Genomic DNA, 18181 nt, shown 5'->3' on the forward strand with positions numbered 1-18181 from the left:
GCTGCTCACACACCGGTTGCTGGATTTTGCCTTGATTTCTATTGGAAAATTACATTTATAAACGCCAAGTTAAAATGCTGCAAAATTCTAGCTGTTCCTTTAAATCTTTTGGGTCAACTTTTAAAAGTCCTGTAATAAGTAATTGGATAAACTTTGTGATTATCTGACAGTCAGGAATAGTGGAGAGATTTTTTACCCGAGGGGTTCTCAAGGCAGTGGTCTCTGCTGCGGCTCTCACTGTACATGTGCAATTGCAGGTGTGGTAATTCTTTCAGCCTGAAGAGGGCCAGAAACTCTGGCAGATCACAGAAGATGCATTTACAGCATTTTGACAGGCTTTTTAAAATTTCTTTTAACCGATGTGACGTTTAATAGGAAAAGAGAAAGAACCCAAAGAGTTAAGGAAGAACTTGATTCCTGGTAAAGCAATAGAGTGGCGGGTTGTTTCCTACTATGGGCAGTGCTTTGTCAACAATATATCCTAAATACTTTAAATATGCACTGTGTCTGCAAACAGACCACAGTGCTCTTATTCAGCTTATTAATATATCTATGTAGCTGCCCTAGCCATGTTTCAGGTGATTCTTAAATTCTAAGGAAAATAAAGTGCGGTGGTTGTATCCCTTGGTTAAATTAAGCCACGATATCCCTTCCGAAGCCTCGCAATCATCAGATATGCAAGCTGTTGGTTTGCATGTCCTATTGATTTAATATGCTTCTAATCAGTACATAAAGCTATAGGCCTGCAGTGTTAATTTTTCATATGCTTACAAAGTACCCTTTGATTTTCTGTCACGCGTTAATTACAGCGTTTTGCCATTAAATAGGAAGCTTTGTGTAAACTAATTACTAGGTAATCATTGTCTACCGCAAGCGTGCTGTTTGTACCTTTTATTTTATTCTAAAAATGCACAGATCTCGCAGTCTGGAACCACTATACCTTCCAGCCATTAGCTCTCACTAATTCATAGCATTATTGTGTTAAGATTGTAGGAGTTGTAATTGTTGTGGTATCAGTGCTGTTAATTACCGGAGTAAACAGTTGAAATGGTGCCAAGGTCTATTGTACAAGGCAGAGGAAAGGAGGTTTAAATGTTACTTCCACCATCTGGGGACTGGAGTAGAGGCAAATGCTAGAAAACAGCAGTGAGGCAATATCAGAACTTCAGCTCCAGGGTTTTAGGCCATATGGATCCGGAATATTTTGAATCAATTGAATTTAAGTGCCAGTTTGTAGCAATAACAGTGTGGAAGGAGAGGATAAAGCAAGAGCACTAAAGAAATCTGAAATCCGTTAATGTTATCGCAGCCAATAAAATGCCTGCTCGGATTATTTTAAAAATGTTTATTTTGCTAAAATCCTAAAAGTAACACACAGGCAACTCTAGGAATAAAAGAAGTTTAACTGTGTGTTGTTTGTGAAACGCGATGCAGGTTTTGTCTGAGGATTCCTTTAGCGTTCCAGCTCGGCAGTTTAGATGGAATTCCTGGGAAGTGGCTGTGCATTATCTATATGATGGCTCTTCTCTTTTTGAAATCCCCTTTTTGGAATTCATTACAATCCTTTCTTTAGAGAAACAAGCCAGAAAGGAGGACAAGTGAACAAAAGCGAACAAATTTTAGAGAGATTTAGATTTCAATTTAGAGATTCTCTCTATTTCAATTTAGAGGTTGAAATAGAGAAAAAGAAATTAATTAGGAAAATATTATTAATCTGAAGGCATCTGAATTGTTTGTGTATTGGCAGAGATATCATTAAAATACAGAAAAGATGCGTTCAAATATTATTTATCTCATTTTGGATGAGGATTAACATCCCAATATCCTGAATTTACAAATGCTGCATTTGAAATAAACATATGACTTCTTTTTTTTAAAAAAAGAGAGATTTTTTGAGATTATGACAATTATGTCCTGTTTCCTTTGCTCTGAAGGTAAATGTGGGGAACCTTGTAAAACGAAGGCTGTGACCCAGCAAGAGACATGCTTTTATGCATAAAATAGCAATGCTATTTTATGCGATAATAATCGATTATTATTATTATTATTTAATTAAAAAAGCAATAATAATCGATTATTATTATTATTATTATTTAATTAAAAAAGCAACCTATTTAATAAAATTGTCCTAATCTCAAATTAACACGCTGTGCATAAATATGCAGAATTATTTGATGAGCTCATAGAGCTTTCAGGATCCGATTTCTGGCTGATTTTTGGTGGCAGTGGCTGCAGTGATTTTGGATGTGATTTCCCCACATACCTTGTTTTCCGAGCTGACATCGAGGAAGGGGGATCTCGCAGCATATTGCTGCCGCCAGCTTGGGAGCGTCAGGAGGAAAGAGAAAGGATCTCTCTTTCTGAACAATCCTGGTTTATTTATTTTTTATTGGTCTGTTAGCAGATGTTGAAGTAGTTCAGGGCACAATGTAAACGTGCTTTTCAATGGAGGGACGGTAAATAGCAAAGTGTACAATGAAACAAGCAATTGGAAGAGGGGCTTTTTTTGGACTAGGTCAGTGGGGCTTTTTTTTTTTGTTGTTTCGTATTTTTTTGTGTGTGTATGTAGTTGAATTTAGAATTAAAAGAAGTGCTTGATCTTTATATATTGAAATCCTCAGCGTGCAGAGTGACAGCATGAGCCAGAAGAGAAAACCATGGCCCCATGTGGTGTGAAAAAAAGGAACAGCAGTTTAAGTGCTGGAAAGTTGAAAGAGAACTAACCTCCTTGTTCTTGTCGTCAAGGAAAGTGGCTGTTTTGTGCTTTTGTATTGAAGCATAGCATATGTGCCTCAGTTTGACAAAAAGCCTCTCGAGTCAAAGCATCTCCCCAGTCCTGCGTTGCTGATCCAAAGCGAAGGCCGCGCTAATGAGGGCCGGGCTCTCAGGAAGCAGTGAGTAGATAATACTCCATAAGTGGCGAATTCTGTGCGCCGTTTTTTCGCCCCCTCGTTCCACTTAATGCAAGTCGCAGCCCCGGTGAATCGCTTGCCATCCAGCTGAAATGGGCCATTAGCTATCAGGGAAAATTGTCTTTGCTACTTTCAGCAGATGGAGCAAATATTTTACAAAGCAATTTTACATACGAAAAACATTTGTGTTACTTGGTAATGATGGCTGTTTTACATGATGGTACCTTCTATCAGAACATACTTTTCCAGCTCGTGGAAGGCAAAATTGGCACTTTTTAATTTTAAAAATTTGCACTTGAACAATTAAATGCCTGGGCTTTAAATCAGGCTGCAAACTTTAATTAGATAACGGTATTAAGTGTATCGCTTCCAAAAACATTTCTGTTTTTTTCTAAACCTCTCAAATGGTTTTTGTTCAGAGCAGTGGATTGTGGTTCTGGCCAGCCTGTACCTGTCCGAAATAGGAAAAAAAAAAAGTCAAATCAGTTTAATTTACAAAATAGGAAATAATGAAAGTTATTTGGACAGTCAGAGAGCAGTCAGTGGACTCTCTGGTGGTGTCACTGAGAACATAAGAATGGGCTGGACCCATTCACATCACAGCAGCTGGAATAAGTTACCATAGCTCCACTGATCACAATATAAAGGATATACTGCATTAACGGGGTGAATTGCCATGGTGCCATTGAAGTGGCATCAATTGCTGTGGCTTCATTGACTGCAGCAGAGATGGGGCAGTTTGTATCACTGAGGATCTGTCGCCCGTTTTGATTCTTCTCTGGCCCAGTCAGCTTTACTTGGAGCTACCTTCTTCACTCTATTTGCTTGCAAAGTTTAAATAATTACCTTTCAATCTGAATTTTTGCTAAAAAGCTGTTGGTCTTTCTCATGCATTCTGCTCTACAACCTCTTTCTGTCCCCAGGTCTTTCTTCCTATTTCTAAAGTCTGTTTCTTCTTTCTATTTATTTACTTATCTTTCCAACAGGCTTTTCTTTGCTGACCGATCAGTCTCGAGTACTTTTCCTTCCAGTGCCTTCAATACATACCACACTTGGTCCTGATTTTTTGTTGCAACTTCCATTCTAAGAAAGCCTTTCACAATTTGGCTTGCAGAAGGGTGAGAAATTATTTTATATTTCGGGGTAAAAGGTATAATTTTTTTTATGCTTATGCGTTGTTATAAAAAGGTGCAAAACCAATTTGGGTAGATTTAAAGATTTCTATGTGATGTAAACAGTACTTGGGCTGCTCCTTTTTTACTGGTACTGAGAAGCATCAGCTGAAAGACTTGAACAAATGCTCCCTGTTTCCATCGAGCCTATGATATGGAATTGTTTTGGGCCACCATCAAGAGATAAAACATTGGTAGACTCTGCTGGAGATACTGTCCAATTTAAATGAAATTAGCCTACCGAGCACTGATCCTTTTAAAAGGTTTGACTTCACGAGTGAATGTTGGATCTGGGCTTGAATTTGCCTACTAAAACTCCCTGTAATCAGGATTATTGCCTTTTTTAGAGCTTACAGTTGCAAAAAAAACTTCAGCTAGAATTCCAGGTGCTGGTCCTTAAAAAGCGGTTGCCCGACTCCCTTCTGTGAACACCTTGATTATCCAGGCACTGGTTGTTAAAAGCTCAGCTACGCTGGATTTGATCCCACAAGGACATTTTTTAGATTTTCTTGAATTAGTTATTCTTTAAAACCCCCGTTGTCTTTCTGTGGGGCAAGGGGGTTTGATGCACGTGTCCTTCACGGTCAGCAAGTGCTGAGGGTGCTTTGAATCACAGAATCCCAGAATGTCAGGGGTTGGAAGGGACCTCTGGAGGCACTGGTTGTTAAAGCTCTGCTACACTGGATTTGATCCCACAAGGACATTTTTCAGATTTTCTCAAATTAGTTAATTTCTTTAAAACCCCCGTCGTCTTTCTGTGGGGCAAGGGGGTTTGATGCACGTGTCCTTCACGGTCAGCAAGTGCTGAGGGTGCTTTGAATCACAGAATCCCAGAATGTCAGGGGTTGGAAGGGACCTCTGGAGATCACTCAGTCCAACCTCTGGCCAGAGCAGGTCCTCCCAGAGCAGGTCCCACAGGAGCGTGTCCAGGTGGGGTTTGAATGTCTCCAGAGAAGGAGACTCCACCACCTCCCTGGGCAGCCTCTGCCAGGGCTCTGCCACCCTCACGTTGAGATGGAATTTTCCGTGTTCAAGTTTGTCCCCATTGCCCCTTGTCCTGTCACTGGGCTTCACTGAGAAGAGTCTGACCCCATCCTCTTGCCCCCCAGCCCTTTAGCTATTGCTCAGCATCCATGAGGTCCCCTCTCAGTCTGCTCTTCTCCAGCTGAACAGCCCCAGGTCCCTCAGCCTTTCCTCAGAAGAGAGATGCTCCATCCAATGGATCATCTCTGCAGCCCTGAACTGGAAGATGCTCCCAAGCTGGGCACTGTGTATTGGCATTGCCCCAACAGATAGATGCTCTGAGATCATCCTGTGCTCAAGTCCCCTTCAAATGCTAATTGGACCTCATTTAAGCAAGAAACACTGGGTCTGTTGAGGAAGTACCACAACACCCTGTGTAACGCCCATCGGGAGGACATGTGCTGTTACTATGAAGATGGGGTGAATGGAGACAGTCTCTCACCTGCTGAGCCAGGAAAACGTGCCCCTCAATACACTGCAAAATTTGGAAGTTCTGCTTGATTTTGCATCCACTTTAGGGAGCTTTCACAGCCATGTGTGACCCTTGAAAACGACTCTGAATGGAGATACAGAAGTCCCCAGCACCATCCCATGGAGCTGGCGCAGCCGCCCTTGTGTCCCTGGGAATTGTTGCAAGGTCTTGTTGGATTTTCAGGAAACGAGCAGTGTAAGACTGGAATCTGGGTAAATTCTCAACTTGGATCTCATGGTTTATGTGGTCCTTGTTGGTTTAGCCATCAGGTGAAGGTCGTGCTGTTTACTATATTGATATACTGGCTAAAACAATTCTTTAGCATTTTTTCTGAGATGTTTAAAGCCAAAACCATATTTTTCTCCTTTAGTATATGAGAGGAGCCCACGTAGCCCAGATCAGTGTCATTATCTAAGCACCTCAATATTTTCAAGGCATCTTTTTCTCAATTCAGTGTGAGGTGGGGACAGCGATTGTCCCCATTCCATGGCTGGACAGCTGAGGTGCAGACAGAAGGTCACTTTTCCTGAAGTCTCAGGCAGACTGTGTTCAGGAACAGGATATTTCTAGGTCTCCAATACATAAAGTTGATACCCTAATAATTGGCTCCTCCTCTTCCTCCGCATTCTGGTACTTAAATCACAGAAGCTGATTTTGAATTTGTATTTTTGGTTACATCCCATCATGTGCTTCATGGCAAAGCCCAGCTCTTCTAAATCACTGCTCTGGAAAAACAGATTTATTTATTTTTATTTTCCTATTCTCAGATGTTAGCCATAAGGTTTTATCACGTTCATCCAGAGCTCAAGATAAAATGACTGCAGCTTAGGACATTGCCAAGCTGGGAGGATGGTTGGTCATCTTCTGAAGCACGGGAGGCTGGGGAGAGAGGATGTAAAAACAGAAGCAAAGAGCCCCAGGGGACGCGGGCGAGCGCTTCTGAAGCAGCAAGAAAAGGAGCCTGAAGCAATAGAGTCAGGGTCCTTGCACTTTATATGCCTGTGCACTTCTGGGACGTTTTTGAACAGTAAAAGCAGTTGGTTTCTGTATTTAATGGGGTTGGTTTGTGTGCGTGATAATATAGTAAGGAATTTGAAACTAGGAAAAAGGGAGCTTATCTCCTATTGAATGATTAATCAAATTCTACCAAAGGTAGAGGTACAAATACTCTTGTGAATTCATGTTCCAGATTGGGGAATGTAAAAGGGCATCTCCCCCTTTCAAAATGCTTTTGGTTGATTATTCCTTTTTTTTAATAATGAAGCAGTGCTTGGGTTGATGAAACAGCTTAAACATAGTCAGTAAAACTATTTCTGGCATATGTGACTATTTCAATATGCTCAGTTCCAAAATATAAACAACGTAGAAGTTATTGACTGCTGGTATTGATCCCTAAGCAGTTACCAAGTGCTTAGCATTTTCAGTTGCCAGATCAAATTATTGATATAAATTATAACGAAATAGATTCTATACCGAGGTGGGGGGGTGGGTTGTCTTTCAGAGAAGGACAGTTTTCAACAGGAGGGAAGAGTAGAAAGTAGAAAAATTAAAAAAGGCTTCCTGACTGTGGGTAAACAGTAAGCACATTTTTTTTTTTTTTTTTTTTGCCTGTTGGAGGCCTGGTTTTTAATCACCCCACAAGCAGTTTTCATTTCTGTAGTAAAATTGCTTGTGGTTCTATTTAATTTGTTTCTGCAGGAGCCAGCTTTGGTGAAAATCTCCCAGGAGCTGCCGGGCCTTTTAGCACAGCACGTACAGCCAGTCAATGAGAAACGATTCCCTACATGGGAAAAATTCCTCCAAACATTTCTTAGTCAAGGTAAATAAGACTGCAAAGTCGCTGTTAAGTGTTATAAGGAGTAATTATACCATATTGTATGCCATCCTCTTGTTAATCTTGGCCCTATTTAAATATTTCTCTCCTTTTATTTCTCCATTATGCGTCAAATGTTCTTTTTACAAATGAATTATAGGTGACTATTCTATCATTCATGTATCCTATCCAAGTATTTAACCTATATTAATCTTGGATTGCCTTTCTCATGTGATTCTGAATCAACAAGCACCAACTCCTTGGGTTATGGTTCTGGGGGGCTTCGCAGAGGGCTTTAAGGGGTGCTGGTATGTGACTTTGCACATAGGGAAATGGGAGAATATTTCATAGGTGTTCAATGTTGGTGAGCAAACAGCTGTGAGACTTGCTTTTCCCTCCCATAGGACCAGGAAGGGAGCTATATCTTCTATAAGGGAGCTCTATCTTCTTTGAGGAAGAGGAGGCTGAGGGGAGACCTCATCACTCTCTACAACTACTTGAAAGGACACTGTAGAGAGGTTGGTGCTGGTCTCTTCTCACAGGTAATTAGTGACAGAACGAGAGGGAACGGCTTCAAGCTCCAACAGGGGAGGTTTAGATTGAACATTAGGAAGGAATTTTTCACCCAAAGAGTGGTCGGGCATTGGAACAGGCTGCCCAGGGAGGGGGTGGAGTCACCATCCCTGGCTGTGTTTAAGGGCCGTTTAGATGCAGTGCTGAGGGACATGGTGTAGGGGAGGACTTTGTAGAGTAGGGGAGATGGTTGGACTCGATGATCCCAAGGGTCTCTTCCAGCCTCAATGATTCTATGATTCTATATGTAAACACATACACGTTGCATGAAGTGAAATGTGCTCGTAACCTTTAACTGGTTTGGAGAAGAGCTGAGCTTTCTCCCCAGTTCTTGCCTTCCAGGCAGGTGGTGCCACCACTGAGGACCAGTAATGCAATGCCATATTGTCCCTTACAGGACATTGGCACAGATTGGTGCCGTGCTCTTTCTTGCCCTCCAACCAAAGGCACATGAACAAGTTCCAATCTGAGAGCTGGATGGTTTCCTTCGCGTGGTCCTGTGTCCTCAGCGGGGCTTCCTGCATTAAACCCACTCACAGCACCTTTGGATGGAAGCTGGCTGGTACCCAGCTGGCCCAGAGCTCAGAAATGAGCCCATCTTTGTCCAGAAGACACGTTAACATCCTGTGTTTTTGTGTCAGATTTTGAACCCAAAAGCTACAGTGTTTGTGGTCGGGTAGTAAATTTCTGCAGTGATTCTGCCCCACCATAGTTTTGTATTAAATATAATGGGTATACACGTTTCATACATTTAATTATGTTATATATTACGCTTTATACATTTCTCATGGATGATTCAAAGCTTTGGAAGTATTTTTTTGAAAAATAATGCCAGTTAACAGATGTAGGACCAATTTTTATTGTATATTAGTTTATCCTAACCAACTGACTCGTGGCAGTCTGTGCAATAAAAAGGCAAATCCGGAATGCCAACCAGGGTTCTTTGTGATTTTCCTGTGGACAACCTTGCTAGAAGTTGTCATCTACAAACCTCCCCATCTACACACCAAGTTCCTCGTGTGGATGAACACCAAAAGGCAGGTTTTTTATCTCTGACCCTCATGTGGATGGGAATCTCCAAGATGGGTTTCACAGCAGGAGATACCACTCCCTCGAGGTCCCAACATTGCATTTCACTGCTGTTCTGGCATTTAGCTGGGCTGTAGGACAGGCCAGGATTCGTTCATACATCCCAAGAGCATGTTTCTCCTGTCAGGTATGTGATGTTTTGTTTGTGTTTTGGAACTGCTCGCAAAGCGTCTGTAGCTCAAAAGCCACCAGTGGAACTGTACGGTGCTGTAGTAGATGAGATGTTATTATGAGATGAGATTAGATATTGGAAAGAACTTGTTTGGTGTGAGGGTGGTGAGAGCCTGGCCCAGGTTGCCCAGAGAAGCTGTGGCTGCCCCATCCCTGGAGGGGTTCAAGGGCAGGTTGGAGGGGGCTTGGAGCAACCTGGTGTGGTGGGAGGTGTCCCTGCCCAGGGCAGGGGGTGGCACTGGATGATCTTTAAGGTCCCTTCCAACCTGAACCATTCTAAGATTCTATGTCTTCTTTCTCTTTGAAGAGATCATGGGTTCTAGCCATGCTGCTCAGTTGTTTCCTTGCTGTCTCTCCGTAGCAGCCCTCCCTGTAATGTCTGGGCACAACCGGAGCTGGATGGGTTCATTCTGTGCACTGGGAAGAGCATCACGTGTGAATTTGATTCCCAGATTAACAGCGAATTCATTTCTTATTAGGTGGTGTGATAGAAGCCTTCCCACTCTCCGAAAACGTCACCAACCTGACGGTGGACATGCTGATAGAGCCAACGGGCGAGGTACAAATAGTGTCCTCTGGAGACCAGCTCCACGCTGAAGGTCCTTTGAGGTCATCTGGCACCACCATTCCCCAATGCTCTGTCGATCCAGCTGTTCTCAATCCCCTCTGCCTAAAAATTGGTGAAACCTGTAAATCTAAAGGAGTGCTTGGTTACTTCTCAGTGGATTTTGTGACTTTCATCCATCCACAAACCATGGAGCAGAAGGTGAGTGGGGCAGACGCGTTCCTTCCCACTGTCCCTTTGAGATCAAGAAATGCCCTCTTTCCTACTTGATTCCAACAGATCTGCCAGCAGAAAGCTTTGCCCTTTGGAACAAACTTTCTTTCAAAGCCACGAGGCCTGTGGAGGGAGGGAAAGCACCTGGTTATTCTAACAATAGCATAAATTTTAGACCTGCTCTGCCAGGTGGACCTGAGGAACCTTTTTTCATCAGCCTGAAGAGTAACAAACCAACAAAGCCCGTAGGGCTGCTTTCAAAGCTGAGTGATATGAAAATAGTATTTTAATTTCTTCTAATGACTTTTCTTTCCCTAAAATGAGTGCGTTCTGCATTACGCTGGTAATTACAGCCGATGGTCTTATGGCTGAGATGATTAGATTATTTTAGTTTCAAAATGGTCTGAATCTCTTGTATTTTGCTCTTTAAAAAAATAATTACAGGGATTATCGTACTCTGAGCAAAGCAGTGTCTCAAAGAATGTAGATCTGAGGTTTGAGGATGAATTTGAGGAAGAAGAGATATTGACACTTTCTTATAGCAAAAAGGGTAGTTGTGATGGATGATGTGGTTTGCATCATAATGGCTAATTTAAGGAGAAGAGGGGTGATGGAAAGCGTTGCAGTTCCCATGGCCCAGCCCTGGGTCAAGAGTGTCTGAGCTGGCACAGAAGAGCTCACTGTGAATAAACAGGAAAATACACTCATTCAGACCACTTTTGCTCTGCTCTTGGTCTGAGAGAATAATTTACTGCAAGAAAGATAGATGTGATCTCACACTAGATACAAAATCATCCCCCATTATCAAAGTGCAGGCTGAGGTCAGTGTGTGTGATATGAGGGTGTGTATGATTAAAGATGCCATTGCAGGGACTGCCAGGAACCTGCTGCTTCCCAGCTGGAGAGGCCTGGGAGCACCCACATCCCCTCACCTGAGGGGCAGTAGCTTCTTACAATGTGCTCATGCAATAGCTTAAGCTGTTTATTTCTACCCTAAATGTTCCTGTGGAATTCCCTCTGGAGATCCTGGTCCTAACGAGTCCTCCACGTGGGCTGCACAGACTCCTGAGGGGTTTGATCAGAGCCCTTTGTGTCTAGAAAAGCTCTGAGGGTTCCTGCATGCCTAGTGTCAAGAGCAGACGTGAGAGCAGAGCATTTTAATGAGTGAAATTCCAAGGTTAATGCCTTGAATTACCTGGAAAGCAAAATGCTGTGAGGAAGCCCATGCAGTTTTGGAGTGCTGGAGCACGGGGTGACTCACATCAGGCATCACCCAGCAGAATGGAAGGGACTAAATAAATGCTTTCTCCTGGAATCCTGCCCAGGAGAGCCTTTTGTGTAGATGAGTAATGGGGTCTTTTCAGGAGGTAAAATGGGAACCACTGCAGTCACCCTAGTCCTCCCTGCCAGAGTTTACAAGCCTCTCAGCAAATCCTCTCAGTCAGCTCTCTCAGAACTTTTGACAACATCCAAAGTAATATAATAAATCAAGACAGTGGAAACGTATTGCCTGCAGAACCTGTGGTGCCTGCGATGGGTGGGAGGGAGCAGAGGGGTGGCCACTGTCCCTGAAGATGCAGAACTGAGCTTTCCCCCAAGTGATGGAGGGTCCTGCCCCACCACACTGTGTGTCCAGTGCCACGGAACACATGGGTAAGAGAATGGATTTAAAGAAACAATTTAATCCCTGGCATGAAAGTTGCTGATCAGCCTTGATCACAGTTTGTCACAAAATATTAACGTTGCATGTTTCTACACTAGAGGAATCTGGCATTTGTTTTATTTATAAGGTCCTGCAGCGTTTCCCATTGCAAGGTCTTTTTCCTCTGTCCACTTAACTTCTTTTAGAAATCTCACAGGAGTTTAATATATTTGACGATTTTACCTTCTTCCAAATCTGGCTGATATTGGCCAATAGGATTCATTACTACGACAGGTGTAAAATCCTAAAGCATAAAGCCAGGCTAAAACAAAACACATGAAGTAAAATCTGGGTGAAGAGACTGAGCTTTTGGTGTTCTGGTAGTGGCCTTGTGTTTGAAGACTAAAGAAAATGAGATGATTTTTAAAGAAGATAAAATCCTTATTGTTAGTGATGAATAGTATTGTTGAGCTTACTGGGTACAACTACACAAACTAAAAATTAGCATATGGTTACAGATGTAAATTCAAGACCTCAGCATCAAGTCTCAATTATTTCTAGTATTTCCAATGCATCTCCTTGGGTTGTTTTTTTTTTTGCTATTTTGACATTGTTTTCTTTTAGAATCTTTAATGAAGAGGCTTTAAAAAGTGTTACAGTGTAAAAGGGAACAGGTGTGTATTTATTGGGCTGGGCTATGTGGTGTGGGGGGACTTTGGGAAGGTGGTGTGGCTGAACTCCCTTTGGGGGTCTCTTTCTCCTCCGCGTCTGAAAATCACAGCTCGTGTGGTGTGAGAAAAGGCTTTAAACACAGGGTTTGTATTTAAAACCAGAGTCAGCATATGGTATCCATTGGCAAAAGCTGCTGTCAGAATTATATTCCATTTTAAGCTCAAGAAGGCTTAAAATTGGGCTTTTGGTAAGTGATACCAGTGTAGGGTGACTGTGATAAAGCAGAGAATTGGAATAATGTTGCCTTTGAAGTCCAGATCACAGTTGCATTTGACTCCCAAAATGTATTTACACAGGCAGCATCATCAGACCTGCAGCTAAGCTGTTACTGGACAACTTCCACGGAAAGTTGCTTTAAAAAGCTTAAGGGATGACATTCTCAAGTCAATGGGAGTTTTGCCAATTGCTTCACCCAAGCCAGGAGCTCACCCAAACACAGAAATGCTTCCTGAATTACTACGGTTGTAACGTTTCCTGGCACGAAAAGGGATGTTTTAAATCAGTCAGTGTTTCTTGTTGGCCTCTTATTATCCCTGGCTGCTCTCTCTTGGGTTTTCTTCCCCTCTTTCCAGTTGATTCTACCTTAATATTTCCTATGTTTGTCAGCATGTACCACAACTTTAACATTATTTAAGCACAGGTTTTAAAATTTAACTAGATGCAGAGGCAATTAATGATGCCATCTGTCTTGTGAGAGAGAGATTACACAAAAGATTGTGCTCCTGAAAGCACTATTTTTTTGGCAAACAAGAAATCCTATTAGACTCCCAGAACGTTTGCTCACTAATTTCAGAAGTGCCCACTTTAATGCAGTAGCTGAAAGGCTCAGATACATTTCCTGGAAGTACAGGATGTTTAGGCATTCTTTCAATGTTATATTTTACAGAAAATATCAACCGATACATGATATTTTCAGTAAAACTAAAAATTAAATATATCATTGAACATCTGTTACCAATACAGTCGGAGTATTTAAATACTTAAAAATCCCTGAAACCTTCATGAAGTTGCATGCTACATAAATACAGCTCTTTAGGAAATGTGAAGGGCCAAAGAAGTGCAGACATATTTCTGTGGTCGCAAGGAGTGTGGCCTTAAGGGAGCCCTTCTCACTCTCTACAGGTCCCTGAAAGGAGGGTGTAGAGAGGCAGGGATAGGTCTCTTCTCCCAAGGAACAGGTGATGGGACAAGAGGAAATGGCCTCAAGTTGTGCCAGGGGAGGTTCAGGTTGGAAAAATTTCTTCACTGAAAGGGTTCTCAGCCATTGGAATGGGCTGCCCAGGGAGGTGGTTGAGGCACCATCCCTGGAGGTGTTCAAAAGACGGGTTGATGTAGTGCTGGGAGATATGGTTTAGTGATGGTGTTGCTTCTTGTTTGTTGTGTGGGTGTCTGTTTTTGTCAAAATTAGGTTGATGGTTGGACAAAATGATCTTTGAGGTCCCTTCCAACCTAGAAGATTCTGTGATTCTGTGATTCTGTAATTCCTTCTTATGCTTCCCCTGCAGGAAAAGGAAGATCCACGCCTACGGAGGAGCAGAGCAAATGGTCCAGCAGGATGAGCTGGAAGCCAAGCAAGCCCTGATGCCCGTGCAGGAGTACAGCCCAGCCCAACTGCAAAAGCAGGAGCCGGTGCCCCAGGATCATAGATCAGGAGACGTGATGGTCCATTTTGGTGTTCTGGTAGTGGCCTTGTGTTTGAAGACTAAAGAAAATGAGATGATTTTTAAAGAAGATAAAATCCTTATTGTTAGTGATGAATAGTATTGTTGAGCTTACTGGGTACAACTACACAAACTAAAAATTAGCATATGGTTACAGATGTAAATTCAAGACCTCAGCATCAAGTCTCAATTATTTCTAGTATTTCCAATGCATCTCCTTGGGTTGTTTTTTTTTTTGCTATTTTGACATTGTTTTCTTTTAGAATCTTTAATGAAGAGGCTTTAAAAAGTGTTACAGTGTAAAAGGGAACAGGTGTGTATTTATTGGGCTGGGCTATGTGGTGTGGGGGGACTTTGGGAAGGTGGTGTGGCTGAACGTGCTCAAATCCCTTTGGGGGTCTCTTTCTCCTCCATCTCTGAAAATCACAGCTCGTGTGGTGTGAGAAAAGGCTTTAAACACAGGGTTTGTATTTAAAACCAGAGTCAGCATATGGTATCCATTGGCAAAAGCTGCTGTCAGAATTATATTCCATTTTAAGCTCAAGAAGGCTTAAAATTGGGCTTTTGGTAAGTGATACCAGTGTAGGGTGACTGTGATAAAGCAGAGAATTGGAATAATGTTGCCTTTGAAGTCCAGATCACAGTTGCATTTGACTCCCAAAATGTATTTACACAGGCAGCATCATCAGACCTGCAGCTAAGCTGTTACTGGACAACTTCCACGGAAAGTTGCTTTAAAAAGCTTAAGGGATGACATTCTCAAGTCAATGGGAGTTTTGCCAATTGCTTCACCCAAGCCAGGAGCTCACCCAAACACAGAAATGCTTCCTGAATTACTACGGTTGTAACGTTTCCTGGCACGAAAAGGGATGTTTTAAATCAGTCAGTGTTTCTTGTTGGCCTCTTATTATCCCTGGCTGCTCTCTCTTGGGTTTTCTTCCCCTCTTTCCAGTTGATTCTACCTTAATATTTCCTATGTTTGTCAGCATGTACCACAACTTTAACATTATTTAAGCACAGGTTTTAAAATTTAACTAGATGCAGAGGCAATTAATGATGCCATCTGTCTTGTGAGAGAGAGATTACACAAAAGATTGTGCTCCTGAAAGCACTATTTTTTTGGCAAACAAGAAATCCTATTAGACTCCCAGAACGTTTGCTCACTAATTTCAGAAGTGCCCACTTTAATGCAGTAGCTGAAAGGCTCAGATACATTTCCTGGAAGTACAGGATGTTTAGGCATTCTTTCAATGTTATATTTTACAGAAAATATCAACCGATACATGATATTTTCAGTAAAACTAAAAATTAAATATATCATTGAACATCTGTTACCAATACAGTCGGAGTATTTAAATACTTAAAAATCCCTGAAACCTTCATGAAGTTGCATGCTACATAAATACAGCTCTTTAGGAAATGTGAAGGGCCAAAGAAGTGCAGACATATTTCTGTGGTCGCAAGGAGTGTGGCCTTAAGGGAGCCCTTCTCACTCTCTACAGGTCCCTGAAAGGAGGGTGTAGAGAGGCAGGGATAGGTCTCTTCTCCCAAGGAACAGGTGATGGGACAAGAGGAAATGGCCTCAAGTTGTGCCAGGGGAGGTTCAGGTTGGAAAAATTTCTTCACTGAAAGGGTTCTCAGCCATTGGAATGGGCTGCCCAGGGAGGTGGTTGAGGCACCATCCCTGGAGGTGTTCAAAAGACGGGTTGATGTAGTGCTGGGAGATATGGTTTAGTGATGGTGTTGCTTCTTGTTTGTTGTGTGGGTGTCTGTTTTTGTCAAAATTAGGTTGATGGTTGGACAAAATGATCTTTGAGGTCCCTTCCAACCTAGAAGATTCTGTGATTCTGAAAAGCGATGGTGTCCTCGGGCCTGGAGGAGCTGGGTGATGCTGTAACCTCTCAGATGTAACATCTGAAATTAAATATCTCAGATGAAACATCTCAGATGTCTCCTCGGGGCATTTCCATGTGCTTCTACTTGGTACCCACATCTCTCCCAGCTCCCTTTCCTTCGTCTTCATGGGGGAACGAACCAGGCTGGCCCTACCTGTGCTCCCTGTTTGCCACCGAGTAATTCAGAGACATCTGCAGATTGTATCATCCTGCATCCACTTAGAGCTCTTCCTTAAATTAAGATAGAACTGGGAGAGGCTGCAGTTTGCAACCAAGAGCATGGAGGGCAGTGCCTGCAGGAGGATCTAACCCCTGTCTGAGTGTCTTCGTGCCTGTCTGTCCTGCCGTCTGCTGCGCGTTGTGCTTCAGCTCTTGCATTTCATTGTGTATTTTGTGTATAAACTGGGGCTGGGATCAGAGTTGGGACGATGGGGTAGGTGAGGAAGGTGGGGAGGCAGAGCCCACCACCCTGCACCCCAAAGGTACCCTGGGATTACCCATCAGCTGAGAGCAGAGAGCGCTGGGGACCGACCCGCCACAATTCTCTGTTTGCCTCAGGAATCCGTTTCTATTTCGGTTACGAGCATCTGTGATTCTGCTCCCGAGGGGAAGGGAGATGGAGACACGCTGTTTTCAGTGTCTTGGGGGAAGAAGTGGAGGAGAAAAATGAGGTGTGTAACTCGGGACCGAATCGCTTCTGCTTCCCAGCCTGTCTCCCAAGAGTGATCTTTAAGAGCGAGGCCTCGACCCTCGGAAGGGGAGTCTTGCACAGTATTGACTGGATCCTGCCCAGGTCCCAACTTATCAAGGAGCTCCACCTAAATAAGTCCATTTAATTGACCGGGACTGCTTGAATGCATCAACTTATTTACATTCATGGATCTGTGGGCAGATAATTTGGAGAAGCGGGGTCGTTAAGTCAGACCTTTTCCACTGGTCTGAGAGCGTAGGCAGCCCTGGACCTCTTCCAGCAACAGGGAGAAAACACTGCATTACATCGTTCGGTGTGGGCACAGAGGAAAAGATGAGGCAGAACATACTGAAAGGAGGATTATAGGGCAGGTTTAGGTGGGTCTTCTCCCTCCCTTCCACTGGAGTGGCTTAAAAAGCCACTGAGGAGGGTGGTTTCAGGGCCAGCTTTGGCCATGGAGACGGGTCTGGGGTCAGGAGGAGCCAACTGGGGGTGTCTTCTGCACGCACAGAAATCTCAAGGTTTCTCCAGACAGAATGTAGCATTTTCTATGTGTTATTTCCAAAAAAAAAAAAAAAGGAGCCATAACGTTTTCCTTCACCGTTTTCCAACCTTCTGCTCGGCAGGACAGAGGTCAGGGCCACTTCTGGGCACCTAAAATCTAAGTTTTCGGGGGCAGCACCAGACCATCCCAGCAGCTGCCACGAGGTGGCAGCCGGAGAAGAGCCCGTTGTATTGGGAATTTTTTTTAAGTCATTTAAAAAAAAAGCACTCTCTTTTCAACGCCCAAGTTGCATTAATATTTTGCTAATTGACATTTTTACAGTGTCATTCAGCCATTTCTTTAGCAGGTGTGCTCCTCACAGTAACACAAACATCAATACTAGATGCAGATACAACAGTTGAACTGGAGAAAGAAAAGCTGTAATTTAGTGAGTCTTTAAGAATTTATGTTTCCTTCCCTTCTCAAGTTTATGTTTTAAAGCTGAAGTGTTTTTATGGCAGTTGTAAAGAGGCTCGAGCTGCGCCTGCTGGAGGAGAGCGGCTCCAGGTTTCATCCTATTTCCTTGGACAAACAGCCACTAAGCCTTGCAGGATGTATTTCTAGGTTTTTTTGTTTTCTGTGTGTCCTGAAAGTCCCCAAAATCTCAAGTGAAAGCTCCTGATGTTATGCTAATTTCCCACACAGTCCTATCAGGATGGGACACCTTCTGTGGTGAACACCCTCCATTGCGTGTGTGTCCTCCTGGTGTATCCCAATGTTATGCTAATTTCCCACGCAGTCCTATCAGGATCCTGTGGTGAACACCCACCATTGCGTGTGTGTCCTCCTGGTGTATCCCCAGAAAAGGAGGATGGACTCAAGGAATGGTTATTTGTTAATCTGCATGATTTTATCATTCTTTATCTTTGCTTAAACTTGACCTTTGCACAGGCTGCCTTCTAACAGCTCCCGATCTGCTGGAGGAGATGATAATTCCTCTGGTTATTAACTGCCTGACCTCCACAGACATTGCTTTATCAGCTATGGAAATATATTCATCATATAAAATTTAA

The 18181-nt window shown here is 42.9% G+C and overlaps 1 protein-coding gene across 1 annotated transcript in view; it reads left to right on the forward strand.

The window, feature by feature from the left end:
* IQCH (IQ motif containing H) overlaps positions 1-18181 on the forward strand; it is a 105201-nt gene that overhangs the window by 72231 nt on the left and 14789 nt on the right. Inside the window, exons 15-16 of the mRNA XM_014952761.1 lie at positions 7278-7398; positions 9705-9991. Of these exons, the coding sequence (XP_014808247.1) occupies positions 7278-7398; positions 9705-9991 (408 nt within the window). The remainder of the gene's footprint in view (positions 1-7277; positions 7399-9704; positions 9992-18181) is intronic.

Source organism: Calidris pugnax, unplaced genomic scaffold, assembly GCF_001431845.1.
Source record: "Calidris pugnax isolate Ruff unplaced genomic scaffold, ASM143184v1 scaffold187, whole genome shotgun sequence".
NCBI lineage: Eukaryota > Metazoa > Chordata > Aves > Charadriiformes > Scolopacidae > Calidris > Calidris pugnax.